This window comes from Lampetra fluviatilis, chromosome 25 (genome assembly GCF_964198595.1).
Source record: "Lampetra fluviatilis chromosome 25, kcLamFluv1.1, whole genome shotgun sequence".
Taxonomy (NCBI): domain Eukaryota; kingdom Metazoa; phylum Chordata; class Hyperoartia; order Petromyzontiformes; family Petromyzontidae; genus Lampetra; species Lampetra fluviatilis.
The window spans coordinates 872,487-899,830 of record NC_136299.1 but is presented as its reverse complement, the minus strand read 5'-3'; the positions used below and the strand labels follow the sequence as shown (position 1 = coordinate 899,830).

The 27,344-nt window shown below is 48.9% G+C and overlaps 1 protein-coding gene across 1 annotated transcript; it reads right to left on the bottom strand.

Annotated features, from left to right (window-relative positions):
- Positions 1-742: 742 nt before the first annotated feature.
- Positions 743-26,675, bottom strand: PBLD (phenazine biosynthesis like protein domain containing). The gene is made up of 9 exons (XM_078867978.1): positions 26,378-26,675; positions 23,609-23,708; positions 10,990-11,085; positions 9,413-9,525; positions 8,986-9,015; positions 7,892-7,980; positions 2,077-2,255; positions 1,128-1,190; positions 743-872 (listed from the first exon to the last, which is right to left on the bottom strand). Exons 1-9 carry the CDS (start codon positions 26,459-26,461, stop codon positions 757-759), a joined length of 870 nt encoding a protein of 289 aa, XP_078724104.1. The 5' UTR covers positions 26,462-26,675; the 3' UTR covers positions 743-756.
- Between the last annotated feature and the right edge of the window lie 669 nt (positions 26,676-27,344).

Sequence of the window (27,344 nt, the reverse complement as noted above, 5' to 3'; positions counted from 1 at the left end):
TTCAAAGTGCCGGAAACACAGAGACATACAACGGAATCATTTTATATACGTAGATAATTGCATCATTGTGGAGAATATAACAAAATAGATAAACAGACAATTAGTTGTTTTCACATCCATTAAAAAATACAAGTATTGTTTACACATTCCGTCAACCACACAGCCATCTGACAATGCTTCGTTTCAGGAGCATATGTTCAACAAATGCACAGTTTTGACTGGTTTCAACATTCAGTGTCTCATCAGCAGACAGGCTTGCTTGAAGACGTGCTGGTAAACTGCCAGATGTTTAGAGGCAAGGACCCTCTTGTTAGATTTTCATCGTAGTTCAACTCAGAAGTCTGGTTATTTATTTTTGATAATTAAGATCATGATTTTGACAGTGACGATGATAATTAATCACATTGCTTTATGGTGTGCCATTTACTTTGGAGTCTTCTCATGTCCTGTGAAAATATATAGCTCATTTTGCTTTAAACGAGACCACATTTGTAATTTTCTGGGCATTCACACAAAAACACATGCAATGCCTGTACATGTTCTCATTGCTGTACTTGAAGCTCTTGAGTGTGTTTAAGGTGAGAACAAAAAAGAGATGGAGTTCAGGGTGAGATTTAGGAAGTAGGCAGTGAAAATATAATTGAGTGATAAAATTGTATTTTTAGATGAGTGTGTTGCATCGTAACGGGTGGCTTGCTGGTGGAACTAAGCGGCACGAGTGAAGATAATTGGTACGATCTGCAGGGCAGCAGAGGCTCAGAGGTGCAGCGACCCGCGCAGCACAATGCGGCTCTGCCCAGACACGCTCACCCGCCCGTGCTGCTGCTGCAGGGACAGCTGCAGCTCCCCGCCACGCGGGGAGCACTGCCTGGCTGTACGTACAACAACAAGAGTCAGCTGTGCATTGTGAGCAAACGATTATTGAAAGAGCAATGCATCTTTATCTCCTCACAACCACCGACATGGTGCACGTAATTATGTAATTTTCCGGCCGTGATGTAGCACAGTTTGTAGCATAATTGCCACTTGTTGCAGAGGTTTGCGGTTCAAACCCAGCAGGCCGCCCTGGTTAATACTGCAGGTTTATTAACCATAAATTAACCTGTTGCAGTGGTGTCATGACTCACCTGTTAGCTCTTGCTTTCCAAGCTCCTTAGACCAATAGCTTGCCAGCACTGTGTGCGCAGATCCTGAGAATAAGTTAACAGTGCATTCGTACTCTGCTCGGTTCGGAATAAATAAACTGCTATAGTAACACTTCATAAATTGCAGATTCGTGCGTAAACCAGCCAGGTGGCTCGGGCAGAGCAAGCAATTGGAAGGTCTGTTTGTGGAATGATTCGGCCCATTTCGTTTATTTTACGGAGACACTCGCCACTGGCATAGGAATGTGGAATTTCTACCACTGGCTCACGACTGTTAACATGAGATGAGCACTAATGCCTCAATGGTCATATGACCAGAAATCGCTTCGACTTCTTTGAGCTTAATGCTTTACCGATTGCGCTGCACTCAATACGATTTTCTAAGATCTCTTGTTGGCTCGTGACCTCTGCTTCTAGTTCCTATTTAAAGTAAAGCCTTCAAAGGGCCTTGACATATCTTGACAGCATATGGCATATCTGGTCTACACGTGCCCATGTGCCAGCTGATATGATGATATTAACTTTTGTAACTTTTATGATGATATTAACTTTTGTAACTTTGGGTGGTAGGGTGGCAACAGTAGTAACACTTGCGTCTCACAGCAAGAAGGAACGGAGTTCAATTCCCAACTTTGGCATTTTGGTGGGTCGTGTTTTTGTGTTGTCTCCCCTGTTATGCATGGGTTTCCTGCCAAAGCGAAACATGATGGCTATTGGCCAAACTTCCAATGCTGAAATATTACCTTTCAATTTACTCAATTGGGATTACACGTAGCAACATCGCCACCCTAATGAGAGAACGTGGTAAGACCCTCCTGAAAAAGAAATATTGAGAATTGGCGAGGGTAAGCAAGCCATCTCATAATAATAATAACTTATCACAAAGCACTCACCCTCTCCCCTGGTCCCGTGCGCTCGCATGCTCGCTCACCAGTGACGGGGTCCTCATTGATGCCCACCCAGGGAGCGAAGTAGCGAGAATAGAAGTCAATCCGATCCCCGCCGCAGCCACGCAGCGTCACGATAACTCCCATCACGTCGGGGCTCCCACTGGCTCGCTCGACGCGCAGCAGTGAGCCCGGATCGATCGGCATACGCTCCAGATCCTGCCTGTGAACATCGCTACTCGTCAAAACGCTTCACTTTGGGAAATTGCTTGAGGTTGAAAAACGTTGTCCGTGAGGGTGTCTATTCTTTAAACTGAAGCACCGCACTGCTCTGCGTTGGAATTCCCTCCCATCCCTTTTTCCCAAACTCCTTGACTTGCCACTTGATGCTATGGGCCTCTGCTCAATAACAACACATACATACAAGCATGCTAAATCTATAACATACAGCATGTATGTATCCAATGAATATCACACCCAATCAAATAAATAACAAATAGTTAACGAGTGCACACCGTCGGCTCATACAGAATGATGTACGCTCGCTCGTAATAGTTGCTAACCATGTGCAAGTCGGTTTTAAACAGGTTTAAGTAAGTTGATGGGACATGTCAGCGTGTCTGTGAGTTTATTAGATATCGAAGCAGCTCTCTGTTTCTAAATGAGAGGTGCCTGTTCACGTTTCTACTTTAGGGACACCGATAACATACTAAAAGCTCATCACTACTTTGAGTCAAGAATGTCAGTGTGTAACGCGCGTGACGTCACTCACGTCGACCAGCCCCCCTCATTAATAATCACGAACAGGTGGGGTATCCTCCACATGGACCCCCCCCCCCTGTCATTAATAATCATGAACGGGTGACGTCACTCCGCATTAAGGTGGTGCGCAAACGAAAATTTGTTTACGCAAATTAGCTTTCATTTTGACCTGTCTTTATGGAAAGTAAAGCTAATAAAGAAATAAACGCAGCAACTACGGTAATATGACGAGCCAAAAAAGGCTGTGTGTGTGTCCCGCGCGTGACGTCACTCCACATGCGGCCCTCCCCCTCATTATTATTCACGTGTGCCTGGATTTGTTGACGAATGCAGAAGGTCGAGCGGCTATGATAAAAACATTTACGCAAATTCGCTTTCGATTTTCCGTATCTTTATAGAAAGTGAAGGCAATAAATGCTTCTACGCCGCATCACAGTGCATTGGTGCCTTTATTTCTTCGGCACGTCCAAACAAAAGGTAAGTCGACATTACGCTTCCAAATTATGCTACAATAAACATTTATCTGCTACTTTGCAGACATTGTATCGAATCCCAATTGTTTTTAACCCCAGTGAGCGAAAGCGGAAGATACATATCAGAGCAGTGAATTGCAAGTAATTGAACGTCCGTTAAATACAGTGCTACTGTGACGTTACGTCAGGCTTTTCATGACATAGTTGCGGGCAACAACCACTGCCATTAATGCAGTGCTGTGGTCAAATGCTGCGAGGTGTTGTATGACTTCTCTTTGTGAACCATTCACTGCCATTAATACAGTGCGACAGTGAAATGCAGTGACGTGTTTGATGACATTCTTTTTTTCAATATTCCCTGCCATTACATTTAAAATTATACTCTGATCAATGTATTCGTAACTCTAATGCTTTCCTTTGGTCTTCGTTATTTGCTAAGTTACTTCAAACAGTATCAGCACTCATCTTCTTGGTTCTTTCGGTAAAGTCACGTAGAAGGGAAGTAATAAAATAATAAAAATAAAAATAATAAAATAAAATAATTCTCACGACGTTTCGGCTACAACGCAAGCATCCGTCTTCAGGTGAAAAATGAGACACTGCCAAGCTAGGAGCTTATATATAAGCTGGGTTGGAGGTGGAAGAAGAGCGCCTTAACAAAAAGAATGTGCATATCAAGAGGAATTTAGCATATTCATGGGAAATGCGTAGGAGGTGGGCGGGGGGGTTTCAAAGTCATATTATGCCCATGCATTATGCAGGATCAGCAGCACCAAGGGAGGGTGCAGGGAGTAGCATTAACAAAGGAAGGAATGTTAATAGTATTTAGCTGCAGTTACTAAACAACCACGTAGAAAACTAAAGTATAAACTACTTAAAAAAACTAAAGTATAAACTGCATTCTTAATTTTAGAACTTTCGTGACTGCAGGAATTATTATTTGGTTCTTTCGGTTAAGTCACGTCTAAAGATAAAATAATAAATTAAATTAAATAATAGAATACGACGTTTCGATTGCAACACAAGCAATCATCATCAGGTATAATGAAATAGCGACATAATATCTAACCAGAAAACTATAGACAGACATATTAGCAGACAGATATCACAAGATACATACATAGCGAGAGCAACACAGGTGACAGAGAGGGGTGATCGTCTCTGTGGGGTGGCCTTAAATAGACAGAGGGGGGGCGGAGGCAGAGAGAGGGAGGGGGGTTAGAAAAAATTAGCATATCAATGAGTGGTCCAAAAGAAAACGTGGTGCTGCGAGTACGATGGCACAGCAAGCAAGCCTGAAAATCAGGAGAAAGACACACTAAAATTAAATAACCTAGTAAAATATCGAAATGTAATGTAATACAACACAGAGGGTCGGTCAACACACAATTAACGCATAGCCTGGTTGATTACGTATTTCAAAGATTGCTAAGTTAGAATTTAAGTGTGAACATTTTAAAGAGGACACAGGCAGAGAAAACAAGTCGCCAGAGAGAGAGAAAAAAGATAAGCTTAAAACTTCCCCGTAGAAGTGGTTCAATCTTAATTTTGGAACTTTCGTGACTGCAGGAATTATTATTTGGTTCTTTCGGTTAAGTCACGTCTAAAGATAAAATAATAAATTAAATTAAATAATAGAATACGACGTTTCGATTGCAACACAAGCAATCATCATCAGGTATAATTTAATTTAATTTATTATTTTATCTTTAGACGTGACTTAACCGAAAGAACCAAATAATAATTCCTGCAGTCACGAAAGTTCCAAAATTAAGATTGAACCACTTCTACGGGGAAGTTTTAAGCTTATCTTTTTTCTCTCTGGCGACTTGTTTTCTCTGCCTGTGTCCTCTTTAAAATGTTCACACTTAAATTCTAACTTAGCAATCTTTGAAATACGTAATCAACCAGGCTATGCGTTAATTGTGTGTTGACCGACCCTCTGTGTTGTATTACATTACATTTCGATATTTTATTAGGTTATTTAATTTTAGTGTGTCTTTCTCCTGATTTTCAGGCTTGCTTGCTGTGCCATCGTACTCGCAGCACCACGTTTTCTTTTGGACCACTCATTGATATGCTAATTTTTTCTAACCCCCCTCCCTCTCTCTGCCTCCGCCCCCCCTCTGTCTATTTAAGGCCACCCCACAGAGACGATCACCCCTCTCTGTCACCTGTGTTGCTCTCGCTATGTATGTATCTTGTGATATCTGTCTGCTAATATGTCTGTCTATAGTTTTCTGGTTAGATATTATGTCGCTATTTCATTATACCTGATGATGATTGCTTGTGTTGCAATCGAAACGTCGTATTCTATTATTTAATTTAATTTATTATTTTATCTTTAGACGTGACTTAACCGAAAGAACCAAATAATATAAACTGCATAGCATCATCAGTATACTTACTATACTCTACAATAAGCTGAGTTACTAACAGCAAGTAATACATTACAATTCTACGTCGTAAAAATTATAATATGCTTCCATCTAAACTTTATTCTCTTACATCACACGAGCATACACCGTACTATATACTGCCATAGACAAACCCAACATTAAATTATATACTGTATATGTGGATCGCCTACAAACACAGATACAATTTCAACCGAGAAGATGGATTCTGGCTTAGCAATCATTGGAAGGACGTAATAAACCATTTCGGATCTTAACTGATTGTGTTCACGTTTACGGTGACTTTCAGACCGCGTTCCACTCACTGGCATTGTATTCTCCGCAGGGAATGGATTCTTTGCTCCGCTGCAAGTTTTCCCACCACGACTCACCCATTGACACGACGGTCAATGGTACAGTGTATAATAACAAATAGTATAACATTTATATGCTTAATACAATGTACAAAGTAATATATAGTATCGTAATTGTATAGTAACCATATAGCAGTGTGATACACATTAGGGTGGGTAGAATAATACATAGTGTTATATTAAAATGTATAAGGTGGTTTATAGCAATACAGTATATAATTTAATGTTGGGTTTGTCTATGGCAGTATATAGTACGGTGTATGCTCGTGTGATGTAAGAGAATAAAGTTTAGATGGAAGCATATTATATAATTTTTACGATGTAGAATTGTAATGTATTACTTGCCGTTAGTAACTCAGCTTATTGTAGAGTATAGTAAGTATACCGATGATGCTATGCAGTTTATACTTCAGTTTTTTATGTAGTTTATACTTTAGTTTTCTACGTGGTTGTTTAGTAACTGCAGCTACATACTATTAACATTCCTTCCTTTGTTAATGCTACTCCCTGCACCCTCCCTTGGTGCTGCTGATCCTGCATAATGCATGGGCATAATATGACTTTGAAACCCCCCCGCCCACCGCCTACGCATTTTCCATGAATATGCTAAATTCCTCTTGATATGCACATTCTTTTTGTTAAGGCGCTCTTCTTCCACCTCCAACCCAGCTTATATATAAGCTCCTAGCTTGGAAGTGTCTCATTTTTCACCTGAAGACGGCTGCTTGCGTTGTAGCCGAAACGTCGTGAGAATTATTTTATTTTATTATGTTTTATTTTTATTATTGTATTACTTCCCTTCTACGTGACTTTACCGAAAGAACCAAGAAGATGAATCCCTGCAGTCACGAAAGCTTAAAATCGAAATAGTATCAGCACTCTACTTTCTTCACTCTTCGCTATCAAGCGTCTATCGGTGAAGATAAATTTGTCCGTTAACAGCTTCAGGTGATTTGAAAACAGTGCTAAAGTGAAGTTATGGGTTTTGTCAAATTATACAGCCACAGAGATTGTTTACCTCTGCCTATTGTGTAAGATACCGAAGAGTCCCTGGTCAAAACATTTACCAATGTTAATGCTTCTTTTGCCTGTATGCTAGCTAGATTTGGCCACCCTGAAGATGACACTGCCCCTATAGAGTGTCTAATAAGCATTGTCTAGATCTAAATATCCTCAGCGGATCAAAGTGTTCATCAAGGATAGCCAACTGCAGGGAACCCTTTTGAACAGTGATAAGAGATTCACACGAAATATCGTATACCGAGAAATCTTCCAAAGTCCTTAATTCCATTTCATAAGTTAAGAAAAATGTCTTTACGTGCTATATTTCCTATTAAAATTAACAATCTCATTATAAAACGTTAATTTACATTTTTACATTACAGCTTCCGTCCTAGGACAGTCTAACAAGCTAGTAGTTTAATTAAAGTACAAGCATAATAATGCTGTGTGAAGCATTTTTATTATTATACGTTTGTTGCCAGGACAAAAGCCTTGAGATTTTTGACAGGAGGGTCCTCCTAGGTTTTTGCAGTAGGGGGTGCCAATTGCTATTTGTTCCCTGAAATGAACTAATTTGCGGTGTCATTTTAAAATTTGGCCAAATTGAACCACGATGGCGGTGTCAAATGACATACGGTACTCTTTGAATTATGTCACAGGATCTTCCATATCTACCGTGAAGTAGACGCTGCGTAGTATTTCGCAGTATTAACCGGGGCTGGCTAGATTCAAACTGCAGACCTCTGCAGCAAGCAGCGAATGCGCTACCGCCCGGGTCCACGTCACCGCCCCCCATATACAAGAAGGTCACGTGATGACGGGTGAAACACAAAACCGTCCAGCTGGGCGCACCTGGTATAGACGTCGCTCAACCGGATGAGCAGTTTACAAGTGCCAGGTGAATAGCGGACGTCCTGCACGCTCATCTCTCCAACCGCCACCTGCGCAAACGCCAAGCGCCACACCCCCAGCGCACCCAGCCAGCAACGGGGGCAGCACGTCAGGGTTTGTGGTGCTCTACAGCATGGTGACACTGACCAATCACAAAGCACTCTCTTATATCACGTTTGTGAAATAATGCAGAAGAGGAAGCACGTGCAGCTAAAGGACCGCATTCTTTTTTCACGTGAGAGTTTCTTGCAATTTAAATCTATCGATAAGAGCACGTGCAAAAATTACCCGGCAACAATGACAACACACTCGTGTAATCAATCCTTCACATTTGTAATTTCTCCTGCACATTATCCATGCCACAGCCGCTGGTTAGAAGCGCTGGTACAGCGTCTAGAGCAATGGTTTCCGACCTTTCTGGGATTGTGGGCGATGGGCAATCCTCAACAACTATGCGTGGAATCATCAGAAATTAAATAATTTAGTGGGTTTTTTTGTCAAGTAGGCAATGCACCATTTAGTGCAATTTGCCATTCGCAAGATGTTTTTAACGAGGACAAAGGTCAGGTTATTCATAGTCATCTTCAACAACACAGATCCCTTGTTCTGGTCAGAATGTGCTCTTTAGGCGTACAATTACTCAAGTGTCTGACATAATTTTAGCTCTTTTATATTGCCCATTCTCTTCCGCTCCCCTCGCCCCTCCACTCCTTCCTGTCCTTTCGTGATCCCTAAGTTACCCCTCTAGTGCTGTCACTCATTCCTCAATCCTTGTATCGCGCCCCTATGAACGACATCGTTCCATTCTGTCATCGTGTAAGTTATGTCAAGCGCCTTGAGTGAAGGCGCTCTGTAAGTATAAATTAGATTCGATGTATTAAGATATTGCACATGACAATCCCTTGAGATGTAACATTTCGTTTGCAGGGTATCCAGGGTGTCACCACGTGTCACATATATATATCCATGAGCTTCTTTTGTCAAAATAGCTCAAAATAGCATGCACACTTATGCAACACGTTCAAATGAAACAAAGACATAATAATAAACCTTACCTGAATCAGTGTCTTAAATTCATCTTTATCCTAAAACAGACACGTAATAATTATTTAGCGTATAAAAAATCAAACATTCCTGCCATGGAAAACTCTGATGGCATAAGTGATGGTGAAAATGTGTTTTAAAAGTACCACTCGCAATTTTTTTAAGACAAAACCTTTTTGTCACACATTAGGCACGTAACAATGCACCGAGTATCAACTAGAATTGATTCTTCCGCTCGTAAATCCATACATCCCATCGCGAACACAATCATTAGAGTTTATATTTCTGCTGAGCACCGATAAGGTGCCATGATGTGTTCTGGCTTCACCCCACAGTCCTTTGGATGTGTGCGGTTCACCCGCGATGGCAGAGCATCGTGTGCCTCTCGCAGCCAGCACAGAGTGCTCGAGGTACAAGTCTCCTCTCTGTCTTCCTCACCTGCAGCGGCTCTGTGGGGTTGAGCGGCAGGTCCAGCGCGATGTGGTCCCCTTCATGGCAAGCTGCGAGCTCGCCGCTCAGCGTATGGAATGCGAGCCGTGCGTTGGTGTTGCCTGCCACAACACAGAAATGGACGCGCAAAAGACACCGCCATATCAACGAGACAGACCGTGGAAGTACGGCACTTTAAGTTGTCTTTAAGTAGTCTTTGCATTACCAGATGAGCCTGATTCGTGCTGCGATATTTGGCCATCATTGGAAAACTTTTTTGGCGGAACGTTGGCTGAATATGTGTAAAAACAGCCTCACATCACAAGTTGCACCTCACGTGCAGCCCATTCCGCACATACGCACACACCCACTCCACTACTTCTCGCATCACAATTGCAGAATCACCCAAAAGCGGGTGGGTTTAGAGTTGAGCCAACGGTAGCAGATCGGCACCTATTCCAAAATCCAAACCCGGACACATTCCTCAGTCTGTCGAGACCAGGGGTCGGCAACCTGCGGCTCCAGAGCCGCATGTGGTGGCTCTTTGGCCGTAACCTTACGGGCAGCCGTTTAAAAAAAAACATTTTGAATCTTCAACATAATCTAACGTAAAGATAACTGATTACATATGGCAGGAAATGGGTTACTATGGAATTTCTTTGTGACAACATTTTGTAAAACCGTATTGTTAAAGAATAACTAAGGGGGGGAATAAACTAAATATACACAGTTTATTCCATAATCAATTTTGTTTAAGTCAGAATGTATGTTGTTGTTATCTGCTGTATACCCGCTGCTGTGTCTGTGTTTGTGTACAAGTGGCTCTGCGTGTGATGCGGCTCTCCAACTATTTTGGTCAAAGACAAAAACAAAACAAAATGGCTCTCCTTTTTCTTTGAAAGGTCCCTGACCTAGATCAATCAGAAGTGTGCATTCTACTGCAACAAAGTTCAATGCAATACCATCACCAGATCTCAGTACGAATCAGTTCCTGCCACTGGAACACAGATGTCCATTCCCAGACCGTCTGGATCAAACCCGAGCAGGTGATAACCCTTTTCTTTTAAATCGCAAAAACTGCGTAACGGATAACTTCCTGCACCATTGTGGCTCTGTCTCGCTCAGTCTTAACCCTGTTCACTTTGACTCAAGTCACAAGTGTTGATGTTTCTTGCTGTGTTGAAATTACAGGTTTCAAGTTTATCCTATTTAACCATGTGAGAACTCAAGTGACCAATCGTGACCTAGGGTATATACCCAACACAGAAGATCCCTGGGTTTGACAATTCCAGAAAACTCATGGCGTATAATGACGCAATGCCTACAAATATGAAGGAGGCATTACAGCAATACACTCCGCTGCTCCTGACACGGTTATCTGGCTTGACCACCTGAATGTGAAATTGTTGTTGTTGCTCTGCACCTACAGCAGGCATACGAAAGTATAAGAGACCTGGGTTATGTTTGCTAATTGGGGGCAATGACTGCTTTATGTATACAGTACAGTAATTGCAATTGAGCAATTTGGTGTGCTTGTGTGCACGGGTGGTGTGTGTCGTGTGGTTGGAGACCGAATTGTGACTTGCCGAGAGAATGCAGGATCGCGGCAGTGGCGAGGGTGGCGTGTCCACAGAGCGCCACTTCTCGGCTCGGCGTGAACCAACGCAGACCGAACCGCGTGGCTGAGAAGAGACGCACCACGGGCGGTAAATGTTGTGTGCCATTGCAATACGAGACGCGTTCAGAAATCAGAAGTTTATTTCCCACTGAGTAAAGCCCATTGAGCTTAGAAGCTAATTTTTCAAGGGTGACTCGGCCAGCAGACAATATCAAAGTATTCTGTAATTGCAGTTACATGCCGAGTGCATTCAAAACTAGGGTTAAACAGTAGCCTGTAAACTGTTAACCGGTAACCATTATCACAATCGATTTACCAGTTCTGAAAGTATGCAGGAAGCGGTAACTGTTTTCAGTGGAATATTAGTACCGTAATGACTCCACCAATTGGAACGAACATACAAACTGCACAATGGCCTGGCAACAGTTAATCGGTTAAAAGGCGTTAGATGCATCTTATGCAACTCATAAACCCCGCCAATTCGGTTGCATTAGATTGTCGCAGCCAATTGGCTGGGAACCATGTCCTTTAAACTCACAGAAAGCCCTGAGAGATGACTGGGGATGGACACCAGAGTGTAAGCAGTGGCTGTCGCCAGACTCCACAATGCCTGGAATGTACAGGGTTCGAGAGTTGGGGCTCCTCTAATCTGTGGTCTAATTGATTTTCTGATGATACTGTTTACTAACTTTAATTCTCTTGCAGAAGCGTTTCAGCTGTTGGAACCATTGCCGTGGTTTTGCATCGTTTGTTTTGTGTTCATTTAAACTATGAACTAAACTATTTGTTTTATTTGACCAGGTATGGCCCACTGAGCTATATAGCTCTTTTTCAGAAGCGACCTGGCTATGACAAATGATCGCTCAACAAAGTGACTTATCGTCACATGGACATTTATAGCAGCCAGATACTCAAAACGCATGTTTCTAAGTGTGGAGGGAAAACCGGAGGACCTGGAGAAAAATCTACGTGGCCACAGGGGGAGAGAGAGACATGAATACTCCAAATATACACGCGTGAGGGTCGGGACCGAACCCACTCGACCTCGTATATACTAGGCGAGGTATTTAACATCTCGCCACCACATTCAATGCATGGTACAGGGCCTGTTAATAGGTTCTCCCTAACAGCACTTGCCTCAACGGTCTGTTAACAGTATACGTGGGCTTTTTTTTGGGGGGGGGGGACGGGAGGTTGAGTTTTGCTTGGTTCTACATAGAGTGGATTTGTAGAGGTGTCAGGGGAAGGATTCCAACCAATAGGAGGGTTAGTGGGAGGGGTGATCGAGTAGATATAAGGGGAGAACGGGCGGGAAGAGGGGGCCTTTGGCGGGAACGAGATTGGGACGGCGGGGGACAGGTGTGGATGGGAGAAAAGGATTAAAAGACGAAACCCCTGCAATCTTGTGTCGGCTCTCCTTTACATCTGGTGGCAGCGGTGGGATTTACAATGGCTACGAAGAAGAATCCCCGCAGAAAAGAGCCAAGAAAAGAGGAAGCAGGGGCCGGGGATCCTTCCCATCCCGGGCAACAAGGGGGCCTGCTACCAGAAGCAGCAGCAGGGGGCCTGGATCGCCTGGAGGACCCCATGGAGGACCGCATGGCCCACGTGGAGAGGGCACTCCAGGAGCTACTGCAGAGGCTCCCTATGGGGGGCCCGCCAGCACCGGGACCCCCACCCCCACGCGTACTACGGGAGGAGAGGCAACGGGACCCGGAGGCCGACCAGCCGGCCGGGCAGGAGCCGCAACCAACCTCGTCACGCCAGCCGCCGCCGCTCCCGCCAAAACCCCCAGGGCTAAACACCCAACACGGAGAGCAGGTGGCAGGACGGCCGCGTCGGCTGGGGCCCGTCGACAAGTTCGTGGCTGAGGAAGAAGATTGGGAGGGGTTTGTCCGCCGATTCGAGGCTGCCTTCCACGCTCTCGAGTGGACAGACGAAGAGGCACTACGAGCTTTGCCATCCGTTCTGGGCGAAGAGGCACTCTCCTCTTACACCTCCCTTCCCTCGCACAGCAAGACCACGCTACAGGCGGCCTACGAGGCTTTGGGGGAGATCTATTGCCCGGCGGAAGGAGCCTTTAAACGGTTCCAGGACCGCCAGCGAGGGGCTAGAGAATCCCCTTTAGCCTACAGGGGTGCGCTGCTCGTGTTGGCGAGGAGGGCTTTCCCTCGCCTGGCTGAAAAAGCGCTCGAGGGCCTCGTGGCCGAGCACCTCATCGCCTACGCTTGCCGCGCCGGCGTTGTAATGCCCGTGGTGACGCGGGAGGAATGCCCGGACCATCCAAGCCCACGAGCAGGTCATGGGCCGGGCGCCACCCGTGGGCCGGGTGGCTGGCGTGGCGGGGGGGAACAGCCGAGCCGTTGCCGTGGCGCTACTGGGTCCAGCGACACCAACCGCCGAACCTGCACCATCGCCACAGGCTGCCTGTGTGGCAGCTGGGAACGGACCCCCAACGTCTGAGCCGGAGCCATCGCTGCGGGAGGTGTACGCGGCGATCCGGGGACTGGCAGAGCAGAGGGACCAGGGGCGCGACCAGCCGCCGCGTCGCTGGCAGCCGCCTCTACAACATCGCGCCGAGCCACCCCGACTGAACGCCCCGTGGGTCTGCCACCGTTGTGGTCGAGAGGGGCATGTGGCGAGGGGGTGCCGCACGGAGCCGGAGGCCGCCAACGCCACCTGGAACCCGCCGGGGCCGAACGCCGACAGGATCCAGGCGAGTGACGCCGTCCCGCCCGGCCTCTCGGTCGGGCCGAGCAATTACAACCTCGACACCGCGAACTCACCGGGAGTCTCCTCGGGGTGGGCGCCGTCGGTGTCGTTCCCCACTGTCCTGGTCGGGGGAAGGGGATCGCGCTGGGGATAGCGACGGGGCCGGTGATCGCGTCGCGACCAGAAGTGGCGTCGCGACCAGAAGTGGCGTCGCGAACGGACGTGACGTTGCATCCGGAAGTGACGTCGTGGCCGAAAGTGGTGTCGCGGATCGCGCCGGGAATTGCGCCGGGGCTCGGGACCGCGCTGGGAATTGCGCCGGGGACCGCGCCGGGGATCGCGCCGAGGCCGGGGACCGCGCTGGGAATCGCGCCGAGGCCGGGAGGGACGTCGCGACCGGACGTGTCGGCGCGACCGGACGTGGCGTCGCGGGCGGAAGTGAGGTCGCGGGCGGAAGTGAAGTCGCGGGTGGGAGTGACGTCGCGGGCGGGAGTGACGTCGCGGGCGGGAGTGACGTCGCGGCCGGGCGTGACGTCGCGACCGGAAGTGACGTCGCAGCCGGACGTGCCGTCGGGGGCGGGCGTGGTTCCGCGGGCGGACGTGCCGTCACAACCGGAAGTGTCGTCACCAGTTACCTGCGACGCCGGCGAGTTGCCAGGGTTAACAGCCCCTGGGCTGAGGCAGCACACAAAATTGACATTGCGCCCTGGAGCAGTTCCACGGCCCGCCTCACCACCGCTTTGCGGAGGAGCGAGACGGGACCAGGGGGACCACGCCCCCGTGAGAAAGGAAGGGGAGGGGAAAAGGGAGGGGCTCACGGGAAGGCCCAACCCCCAATCCCCACCACCCCCTACAATGGGGGGCCCCCCCCCCACACCACAAGGGGGGCCCATCCTACGTCATCAAGGGGGGGCAATTTGCACCACATAGAGAGCCCAGCCCGCAACCCAGGGGGAAGCCCACACTATGTAACAAGGGCGCGTTCACCCTGCTGCGACGCACTCCAAAGGGGGGAACCCCATCTTCGGTCCATTCACATCCATCCCCCATCATCTCACCATGCACCGCAGGATAACGAGACGCCGCCTGGTCAGTGGCCAGACTCAGCCACACAATAGAGGAAGCTGGCAAGGCGGGTGGTAGCGGCCACGTCAGGAACCTTGGTCCTGGTCGGTGAAATCGCGGGAATGTCAGCACGTATCTTGGTTGACACGGGGGCATCAGCCACGATCATCTCGAGCACCATGCACAAGATGCTGCCGGATAAAAACCGACCTTTAGTCCCCGTTAAGACGACGTTCATTGCAGCAAATGGAGGCAGCATGGGCTTCCTGGGCCAGGTTGAAGCCCCGATACAGATTGGGCAGATTTCGGTAGCAGGACCCATGTCTCCGCAACATTTCCCGTACCCTGCCTGTTGGGGACGGACTTTCTGAGGCGGATGCCAATGAAAATCGATCTGGCTAATGGGCGGGTGGAAGTCCAGGGAACGCATCTCCATTTCCTAAAGGCGGAGGGGGCTGGCCGGGGTGTACCCTATGTGCAGGCTCTGGTCAGTAAGTCTGTCTCCATTCCCCCGGCAGATGCTGATTCCGCTGCGATATCGGTCCCCCCTCATGACAGCCCGACCGGACTCACCCATCCTGGTGTCTCCGGCGTCAGCTGCCACGGATCACCATGCGCTGGTGGGAGCCGAAACTATTATCCAGAGGAACCAGCATCTGTTCATTCAGGTGCTGAACACCTCCAATAGAACAGCAATGGTGCAGGAGGGAACAGTTCTGGCCCACGTTAGTCCCTTGTCACTAGGAGCCCCTGGGATGGAGCCCGAGCTTGTAGGCAGCATCAGCCAGTCCAAGGACAGAGGGGCCGAATCGTGGATGGACCAGCTGGCGGGGCCGGAGCCGGGATTGCCGCCCGACCAGAAACACCAGCTGCACTCGTTATTGCATGAGTTCTCGGACGTGTTCAGCCGGGGACCGTTCGACCTAGGGCGCACAAATGTCGCAGCACCACATCAACACGGGAGATGCCGCACCCCTGCGCCAAAACACATATAGAATGAGCCCAATGGAAAAAGGGCACATTCAACAAGCGGTGCAGGAGATGCTGCGGGCCGACATAATTTCTCCATCCTCGAGTCCCTGGGGGGCACCGGTGGTTCTAGTCAAGAAGTCAGACGGGTCACTGAGATTCTGTGTGGACTTCTGACGCCTCAATGCCGTCACGCTGGCCGACGCATATCCCCTACCACGTATCGACGACTCATTGGATGCACTGGCGGGAGCAAAATTTTTCAGTACGCTGGATTTATTGTCCGGGTTCTGGCAGGTCCCACTAGACGCGGACTCCCGGCCTAAAACAGCGTTCCGGACACCACAGGGCCTGTTCGAGTTCAACTGCCTGCCTATGGGCCTCCAGACTGCGCCGACGACGTTCCAACGCATAATGGAGTTGGCCTTAGCAGGCCTCCAATGGGAAACGTGCCTCATCTACCTGGATGACGTCATTGTCTTCAGCCGATCATTCGAGGAACACATTGACCGATTACGTCAGGTATTCCTGCGGTTCCGGAACGCGAACTTGAAGCTCAAGCCGTCGAAGTGCCACCTTATGCAGTCGTCGGTACGCTACTTGGGCCACGTCGTTATTGAGTCTGGAGTGGCTACAGACCCGGAAAAGACGGCCTGCGTGAGGGCCTGGGCTGTTCCCACAACGGTTCCAGAGGAACGCCGGTTTGTGGGTTTCGTTTCTTACTACCGCCGGTTTGTACCCAACTTCGCAACCATTGCCAAGCCCTTGCACGTGTTGACGGCGAAGAACCAGAGGTTTTATTGGGGCCCTCTGGAGGAAGAGGCATTCCAGCAGCTGCGCTCACGTCTGACAAATGCACCACCATTCGCCTTTCCGGATTTTGGCCTCCCCTTTATCCTGGACACGGACGCCAGCGATGTGGGCATCGGCAGTGTTTTGTCACAAGTCCAGCAGGGTCGGGAGGTGGTTATCGCCTACGGTAGTCGCGTGCTTTCATCAGCGGAGCAGCGCTACTGCGTCACACGTAGGGAATTCCTGGCAGTCGTTCACTTCGTGCAGCAATTCCGACCCTACCTGTATGGTCGCAAATTTACAGTCCGCACTGACCACGCGGCCTTGCAGTATTCGCTCCGCATCGACCAGCCTTCGGGCCAGCTGGCCAGATGGATAGAGTGCCTGCAGGAGTACAGGTACCAAGTGGTGCATCGCAAAGGGACCAGACACGCCAACGCAGACGCATTGTCCCGACTGGCGCCCCAGGGCCCTTGTGCATGCACCACAGGCGGGGCACGCTGCAAGGAGGCGAGGCCGGAGGGGACGGTCATCGCTCCCGTACGCACGGCGGAGGGCGCACAGGGTGAGGTCCAGCTGACCGACCACGACCTGGGGCTGACCTTGGACGATTGGAGATGGCTACAGCTGGAGGAAGCCCCACTGCGAACACTACGTGCCTCAGCAGAGGCAGGGGGGGAGGAGTACATCGTATGGGAGGACCTCCTCATGTGATGGGACCCGACAGGGCGCCGGCGATGCCTGGTAGTTCCGGAGTCGCTGCGTCAACAATTGGTTATGGACGTACACGGCCGCCAGCTGCTGCACCTGGCGGGGCGGAAGACACTGTACACATTACAGGTGTTGTATCCTAAGCCTTCTTCCAAACTTGATATTTTTATATATTATCTTTTTACTTGATATATAATGAATGAAAACACCCCAAAGCGCAGCAAACTGCAAAACACCAGGTGTTGTTAAGTGATGAACTGGAGGAGGTCTGGGATGACAGAATTTGCCACCTTGCCTCAAGGAAGATAAATCCGGGGTGAGTGGTTAAACGAAGTGGGTCAGCTCAAGGTTGTGTACACAGGGGAGGGAGCTGATTAACAACCCTGCACGGCTGAACGTGAGGGGGCCTTTGACCTGAAATTAAGAATAACACTCCCAGAGCAGAAGGTTGGATGGCCACAGTGAGACGAATAAGAGCGTTGTATATCAAGGATGCAGACTCAGCTGAATAACAAGGCTGCAGGGGTCACCAGAAGTTCACGTTCGCCTAGTTAAGACGAAAAGCTCAATTATTCTGTATTGCTATTAAAGTAACGTTAAAGTCAGAATTTAACAACAGGGTAGGCTAAAGTTATTGATATTCACACCCACTCCAATTAAACCAGGCCACAAGTTACGCCTACTGAACCATCACCATCATTAAGTCAATATGAAATGTTATTTCCATACTTTAATATACAACTCGACCCGAAGCATATGACAATCAGAACCTTCCTAAGTCAAAATTGAATCGCACCCAGACAGGAGCGAATAGTCGATATAAGGTTGAAGAGGGAAGGAAATTAAGAGCACGGCGAACTGCAAACGTAAGCAAAAAAAGCCGGGAACACACCAACCCAGCGACCCACCAAGCCCAGCAACAGCGAGTCGGGCTTCGACAGGCCATAAAAGTAGAAATAATAACTCCCGGGGTCAGGGGACATCAGAAAAGCAAGCAGACAAAAACCAGAACTGACTCCAAGGTTCAACCGCCCTCACCTACAAGGAGTGACGGAAATTAATGAGGCCTTGAGTTAACGGCGTCAGCTGGACAGCAACAACAACGGCGAGCAGAGACAGAGTGAGGCAAAGACTGCGAGGCTATGAAATGCAACTTCATGTCAGTAAAGCCGACCAACAAGTTAAGTTAAAGACATCACAATACATAATATCGTACATAACATCAATGTTAACGCTATTCACCGTCAACTATATTCCGCTTATATAACCATGCAGACACCAAGGAATACGAATTCCTAGGATCAAGAAACTTACCCCTTAACCTAAGATATCGGAAATAAATTAATAATAATAAGCCTATGCATGAAAGGACAAAAGTAAAACTTATGAAAAGCCAGGATAGCGGGATAAATCACCACCAGGTCGAAATAAAATACATAATAAAGAGCGATGTTAAACCCAGGGTCGGAGAGAAAGGGAGATCCCGGCCGTCTTTGTATCCCCGCAGCGCGGGATGGGAGTGTGTATGTGCTCGGGGAGGCACCTCCACTTGGGTCAAGCACCACGATGGGAAACGACACACCTTAGGCTACATACAGAATCATAACTGGGAAATGGTAAGGGACAAATGTTAATTTAAAACGTTTTAACCATGTCTGTGTGCGTCTGTGAGGGTCGGAGGGAGTGTGCCCCTCCCTCCAGGTCGTGCAACACGGACAGAGACGCCTGTGAGACGATTTGTAACGTCTGTGTTTTGGTTCATGAAGAAGGCCAGACAAGAGATAATATTGCACCCAGACAGAGAGACGATTTCGAGGCAATTTGTAACATCTGATTGTTTGCTTATGGATTTTATGGAGGGAGTATGACAACGGAATATACCGTGGGTGATGCACACAAGGACACGGACATACGGACACACACATGAACACACCTACCTACGGACAGATCCTGACACAGCAAAAATCGAAAGAAACCCCGCCTTGTGGGCAGGACCCAAAGGGATTTTTCGGCATAAAAGAAAGGACCCTGAGCATTGGAAACCAGTTCGACCAGAAGGGTCAACTCACCAGCCGAGCTCGACCAGTGGGTCGGCTCAGGAGTTGACCGAGCGGGTCGACTCAAGGGCGAGCTGCGACCAACGGGTCGGCTCGACTCTTCAGCTTCTGGGACTCAGCCGAGTTCAGCCGGCTCTCGGGGCTCGACTCAAGCGGCTCCCCGTCTCCTCTGCAGGCGGGCAAGACCCGCTTGACAGCTCAACTCGGCCGCGTGGGCCAACCTCTGCCGAGTCGGAGGTCCCTCTGCTGGCCGCCAGCGTCGCGGTTTGGCGACGAGGTGACGACCCAACACTGCACGCCAGGAGCGAGCTGTGGGCGCCACCTACCGACCGAGCATCCAAACCAAATTCCCCACGGCGACAGAGGAGCGACTAATACGTATGACGCGCACCGCCCCCTCACCACACGACCACCAGGCGTCTGTTTGACATAAAGAACCGACTCCGAACACTGACTATTGAAGACAACTCTTACCACTCAAACCCACTCGAACCCATAAGCCGCCCGTGGCTGTGAAGGCATCCCAACGACCGAGTGATGGCCATCTGTCGTTTATAAGAGTATTCGTAATTTTATCTTTAATATTTAGTGGGCTGTACTCTTAATCGCATAAATTCCCAACAGATCCATCAATACGAATTGATTCTTGGCACCTCCTTCCGCCGAGCAACGCTCACGTGGGGAGTGGTGGCCCACCAGATCCTTAACAGGTGATCTGGTCCCCAATTAGTAAACTCTGTATAAGATAACGATCTTCGGAAAAGGAGCGCCGTCGCAGGCCTTTACTCCGAGCCATTCTGCTGTCAGATAACCTGCCGATGTATCTGTTGAGATTGGTGCCTTTAAGAATAATAACTGTTTTGATTGTGTTTTTTTATCGCCGTATAATCTTTCAAGGATCTTTCAGTCATAATCGCCGCACGTACTCGCATCCTATCAATAAGGAGTACGGTACTGCGTGAATAATATTGAGTAATCATTCATTAACGTTAAGGTTTTTCTTAGCATAGTATTTGCATGTTTTAACGACTCTCTCTCTCACTAACAACCATCGCGTTATGCGGGATCCATGTGCCGTTGTCAAGTGAAATCAGACAATCATTGATGATACTGTATTGATGCCGTGTTGACGTTCCGGGATTGAGAGTTCGCATACTATATCATAGTTCAGGTTGAATTAGTAATAAATTGATTAATACAGAAGTGGTTGTGTGATTCTTTCCTGAAGTCTATGCATAAGATCTGCTTCTGCGTTGAGATCTGAACTTGGTGACCTTAATAAACACACATACATACTCAGTAAATGTTAAAGCGATAACGGGGTGAACCGGGGACCTAAAGATAAGCGAGAATGAGACGAACCTAGACAACGATGCCGAGTTAATCTAAGTTAATCTTGCATACTTACACCACACCTGCATAACTGCATACGATTAATTGCCTTATTCCGATCGATAACCCACCCTCGTCACCGAGGCGGGGTCTGGTTATCATAACGACTTGCATTATCATAATTACACCCACTCGCATAATTACTACGATTACCTCTCGAATTGGCATAATTAAATGTGCATAATTACATCAATTAACATATTTCCGGATAATTACACATTTGGCCAAATTTCATTTGATTATTATTATTTTCACTGAATATTCATAACCCACATATACAACATAATAATTTCACCCACGCACGCATACAACACATCAAAATTTTCATACCCAACATATACAACACAGGGTCGGTACTTTTGGCCAGGTATGACCGCTGACGTGCATCGATGGGTCGCTACCTGCATTGAATGTGCGCGGCGAAAGCCGCCACCCCGGGTAAGCCGGGCGCCCCTACAGCCCATCACGGTGACCAGGGTCAACAAATTGGTTGCGTTGGACATCCTGGGACCACTGCCGGTCACACCACGGGGAAATAAATATCTGTTGGTCGGAGTCGAGTACTGCACGAGGTGGCCGATGGCGTGGGCCCTCCCGGACCAAACGGCACAGACCATCGCCGATGCCTTCGTGGGAGGCTATGTCCTTGATAAGGGGGCACCGGAGCGGTTGCTTACGGATCAGGGCTCTATCCTGGGCACTAAAAAGGTCCGAACATCTCCGTATAATCCCCAGACCGATGGGATGGTAGAGCGGCTTAACCGCACCATAGCGGCCATGCTGTCCCAAGTGGTGGACGAAAACCATTCCGACTGGGACCTCCACATTCCATCGGTCTTAGCGGCGTACAGGGTGGCCCCGCACGCGGCAACGGGGTTCTCGCCGTTTTTCCTGATGTACGGACGGGATCCCGTTCCGTCTATTGAGGTGCAGCTGACGGACATTCCCGCAAGAGCTGACACATGGCCGAAGGCACTAAAGACCTCCCTCATTTATTTGAGAGAGGCCCGCCAAGCAGCCGAGGCCACATCGGCCACGAGCCAAGAGAGTAATGTACGGATACGGGAGAGGACAGTGACAGCCAAGCCCTTTAAAGTCGGGGACCAGGCATGGCTACACTGTCCTCAGGTGCCGGTTGGCCTCTCACCATAGCTGCACCGACCCTGGAAAGGGCCGGTCGAGGTCATTAAAGCACTCCGACCGCAGTGCGTCCAGGTCCAACTGGGTAAGCGACGATGGTTTGTACACCCCACCCGCCTTAAGCCATACATCTCTCCACCGTCATCTTCACCAACATCACCACCAACATCACTGCCAACATCATCATCATCCCTACCCAGGCCAGGGTCGCCGACCACCACGCGCCGACTGGCAGGGGGTTCGGTGCCCTGTGTTTCCTTGTCACCTACAGCACCCCATGTGAGGCCTGACGGAGCGGCGGCACGAGCGGGGGCCGGAGAGACAGCGGCGCCAGGCAAGGCGACACCGGCACCACCGAACCAGGGACCGCGACGAGAGGGCCTTCGAAGGAGGGGGCTGCCACGGTCATCTGCTGCCTGTGGATGTCCGGGCTGTTACGGGACGCTGGCTGGAGACCTGGGCAGGCCGCGCAATTGATTTTGTTGTGTTATATTTCATTGTATGGTTGTGGGGGGGTTAAGGGCTGTCGTCACTGTCAGTGGTGGGAGGCATGGGGAGACTTAAATGGTCCATGGGGAAGGCAGAACCGAGAACGTTTTTTTTTATATCTCTGGGGGGGCAGGGTGATGTAGGGGTGTCAGGGGAAGGATTCCCACCAATAGGAGGGTTAGTGGGAGGGGTGATCGAGTAGATATAAGGGGAGAATGGGCGGGAAGAGGGGGCCTTTGGCGGGAACGAGATTGGGATGGCGGGGGACAGGTGTGGATGTGAGAAAAGGATTAAAAGACGAAACCCCTGCAATCTTGTGTCGGCTCTCCTTTACAAGTTTAAATGTAGTTCAAATACAGAGTTTGCACTGGATTCAATTGACTCCTCTCTCGCCTGGTAATGTATATTATTACAACGACAAAGATCCCTCATATAGCCTTAACAGACTTTTGTGGAAAGTGCTGTTAGCAAGCACCTCTGAAGGCTGGAATGGCACACGAGGGGGTGGGTGGGCAACACCAAGCCCAACTGCCTTTGTCTCCCCAGTGGCGATGTTTCATCAACACAGCGCCAGGTACTCATTTGAGGCTGAGGCGGCTTCGAGGATGCCCAACACCGGTTCGGATATTCTTCTTCACCGATGTTGGCCGTGAGTAGGAATCTAACTCGGGTTGCCGGGTCCGTAGCGCAGTGCACTAACCACTGTGCCACCACTCTATTGATGATGTGTACAGTAATAACCCACCAGCAGCATTGCCTTACGGTATTCTCGAGCTCACGTTCTGCTGCTTCAGTCACTACAGAAGCACCACTCCCGGCTTGCCTCCCTGCTATCAACCACTCCTCGCACTGGTGTACGCGAGCACGCATTGAGTGGAAATGTGCAAGTGTGGTGCGATTTAAGCAAGCAAATGCCAGAGGCTTGTTAATGGTTACCACGCTGAACTTGCAATCCAGAGGTCAATGGTTCAATTCGGGTCGAACGTGGGAGCAGGTTTCTTAAATCACCCCCTCCCGCCTCGATTCACCCAGCAGCAGTATGAACGGATTCACCAAAGTTAGCCGATGGAGCAGGTTGCGCGTGGTGGGGTCAGTATAGGTGTACTCCCACCTCTTCCAACACGGTGTGGGCGGCGTGGAGGAGTAGAGCAAGTATGCCCCAGAGCTCACTCTAGTGGGAGGCCCTTCCGCCAGCAGTGGCGTGAGCGAGCAACTACAGGGCTGCACCTTGAACTTGTACTGACGTTTGGGGCTGCTGACCTGAACTGAAGTCGTCCATTGGAGAAAGCGTGCGCACAAACGCCGTTTCTGACAGGTTCATCTCTGCCGCAATCTTCTGATGCATCTCCTCTGCCAGATCCTGCAGGAGACATGGTAGCCAAGAGACAAAAACCCGCAGAATAAAAGTAAATCTTAGGGGCCGTCCATAAATGACGTCACGCACCTGGGGGGGGGGGCAGACATTTATGACGATGTGTGACGACGGGGGGGGGGGGGGGTAGAAATGTGACATCACATCAAAATGCGCAACTTTAAACAAATATAGACAACCCGTTCTACTTAATTAAATAGACTTTTTAATAAATGTTTACTCCTACAACATCAGAGTGCAGCGCCACATTAAATACGCACTACAATGACAATCGTTTAAAGCGATTTGAAGCATGTTTTTTTTGGGGGGGGGGGGCAGAGCTTTGTGACGTCATATTTTAGTCGGGGTCTGACTTTTTGTGACGCCGTGTGACTAGGGGGGGGGGGGTCGAAAATCGTCAAAAATCGCGTGACGTCATTTATGGACGGCCCCTTAGTATAAGAATAGGCTTTACCCTTCCTGCAATAAAACAGTTGTATTCAGATGTTAAAACACCAAACAGAAACCTTTTGCAAGGAATCAGGTCTGCAACACATTCCTGCGGAGGGAGCTGGTAGGAACGTTAGGTTGCTCGGTCAATGGCCAGAATCAACGGCGGCGTGGTGTATTCCGCAAATATGCCCGACTGTGAGGGCGGGCACAAGCCGGCGTGAGTTGGTTAAACGTTGAGTTTTATAAGGGCGCCACGGGGTGACCAGCCCCTCCCCTTCCAGCCCCACCCCTCCCACCCCCACCCAGCCCCACCCTCCCCACCCAGCCCCTCCCTCCCCACCCAGCCCCTCCCTGCACGACGAAAACAATCCCCTGTGGGCTGGTGTAACCAGGAGGTTTCTACCAGTATTAACCACATATACTTGTGATGAACATGCAAACAAAAAACATGCTCTGTAAATATATGCATTGTCTTCGCAAGTGATTGGTCCACAACAGACAACTTTCCTTAGAGCCTAGTCTCAAAGTGTTAGACCAGAGAATGCTAAAAGGCTACCAGCACAATGTGATTAAAAACAATGGCGCTATGCTTCTCTAAATAAAATGTGTGCTGCTTGCCTTTTGGCGTTCTCTGGTCTAACACTGTTTGTGACTAGGCCAAACATAGACTTGACAATTCCACTCTTCATGATCACCATCAACTCTCCCTTTGTGATTTAAAAAAAATTGTTGTCGCTTTTCACAAGTCTGGCGATCTCCACTCTTCTCATCACACTGATACCAACTCTGTCTACAATTAATTTATCTCAATTCTGTCCCCAGGCAAACACGGGTTGATTCTTCAGATCGAGTTAAATAATTTTATCTTTCAACATATTTTCCAACAACAAGCGATGATAATGAACAAGTAAAACATATTGTAATATATAATGGTATTAACCAACCTTCTAAATAATTATTTGGTGATGCTGCGGCTGCATTGGAAGCGGTTAAAACACTACGTACAAAAATAAAAATAAACAGTCAATAACATTGTGGCATTAAAATAAAAAAATATAAATAGGTGAAGTTCAGAGCAATGGCCCTTCATAGCACATCGACCAGAGAGACGACTTCATCACCAGCAACAAAGTTGTGAGTAGTAAGCAGAGGTCGCAAACGGGTTTTGATTCCTTACCCGTACCTGTACCCGGCCGCACCAGGGTCGAAAACGGGTACCCGATACCCGGCTACCCGATACCCGGCTACCCGTACCCGGCCGGGTACGGGTAGCCGGGTATCGGGTAGCCGGGTATCGGGTAGGGTACGGGTATCGGGTACCCGGTTGCGACCTCTGGTAGTAAGATTGCCATGGTAACGACAGAGAGGAGCATCTTTTCTAATTCATAGTCAGCAAAGACGTGAAAATAATGATTTTTTTTAAAGAAATCTAGGAAATGAGAGTTGAAAACCACAAATGGTGAAATATATAAATAAACATATAATACGTCTCCTGCACACATGTCCCATATAAACAATGCAAGAATCTAGATTTGAAGTTTTTGTGACTGCAAGGATATTTTCTTCTTTCGGTAAAGTCACATAATTACTACAGTAATTTTGCTGTCGCTGTTCCACCTGATGACGGAAGCTTGTGTTGCCTCCGAAACGTCGTGATTTAATTTAGTTATTTTTTATCTACGTGACTTTACCGAAAGAACCAAAGAGTATGAATGCAAGAATGTATTTCTTGCACATCTCATCAGCCACATGACCTGGGGATGCATAATTTGAGCAGCATTGGTACAACACAAGAAACACTCTGGACTCGGTGTCTCAACGGCAGATTCAGGCTCGCTTGAATCAAAGCTGCTGAAAGGATGCACTCGCAAAAAGGAGGCCATGCGTGTGGCTGATGTGTAAATATCACACGTGTGTCGTATGTGGGGGGACAGCTATGTAAAGGAGGAGGCATTTCCGATTATTAATGTAGTTACTTATATTCTCCACAACGTAGCCCACGATAACCGTGCTACTGGACGTCTGTGAAAAAGAGCTTTATAGCTCAATGGATTCCCCCAGTCTAAATAAATATCCGGATTCTTCTGCTGCCTCTGCTGTAGCCGCACGCAAACCCCTGTGCCATATGGCGACCAGCGTGCGCCACGATGGCGAACGTGTCAGACTTGGTGAGGACGACGACCTTTGAGTGACTGCGGTCCCGAGGAGGCGACCTCCAAGCTCACCTGGCCGAGCAGGCACACGGCGGCAGGGTTCCCACTCAGAGGCACGCCTGTGAACGCGTCCACCACGAACACAGGCAGCTCCATCCCTCCCGATGGCGCTCACCCGACAATCTCTCTGTCACTTGAGCGTGCAAAAATGCGGTCCTACTTTTTGATGCACTTGAGTATGTGTGTGTGTGATTGGTGAACACTTAGGAAGATGCAACTGAATGGTTAGTTGAGTGAGTTGTGAAAGTGTCTAATTATTTAGCATGCACAGTTGAAGAGAGAGGGGGGTGCTGGGGGCTGAGTGGGCACCGTGGAGCCGCCCCCATTGCTCATTGGGCGCCTGCATGGCCCCGGGCAGAGGGAGGGCGGCGACTGCACAACAAAGAGACGCACAGAGAAGTGTAGGGAGCGGTGGGGCAGTGGTTAGCTCACTATGTGTGTGTGGGGAGCGGTAGGGCAGTGGTTAGCGCACTGTGTGTGTGGGGAGCTGTGGGGCAGTAGTTAGCTCACTGTGTGTGTGTGGGGAGTGGTGGGGCAGTGGTTAGCGCACTGCGTGTGTGTGTGGGGAGCGGTGGGGCAGTGGTTAGCGCACTGTGTGTGTGGGGAGCAGTGGGGCAGTGGTTAGCGCACTGTGTGTGTGTGGGGAGCGGTGGAGAAGTGGTTAGTATACTGTGTGTGTGGGGAGCGGTGGTGCAGGAGTTAGCGCACTGTATGTGTGTGTGGGGAGCGGTGGGGCAGTGGTTAGCGCGTTGTGTGTGTGGGGAGTGGTGGTGCAGTGGTTAGCGCACGGTGTGTGTGTGGGGAGCGGTGGGGAAGTGGTTAGCACACTGTATGTGTGGGGAGTGGTGGTGCAGTGGTTAGCACACTGTGTGTGTGGGGAGCGGTGGGGAAGTGGTTAGCACACTGTGTGTGGAGAGTGGTGGTGCAGGGGTTAGCGCACTGTGTGTGTGGGGGGAGCGGTGGGGAAGGGGTTAGCACA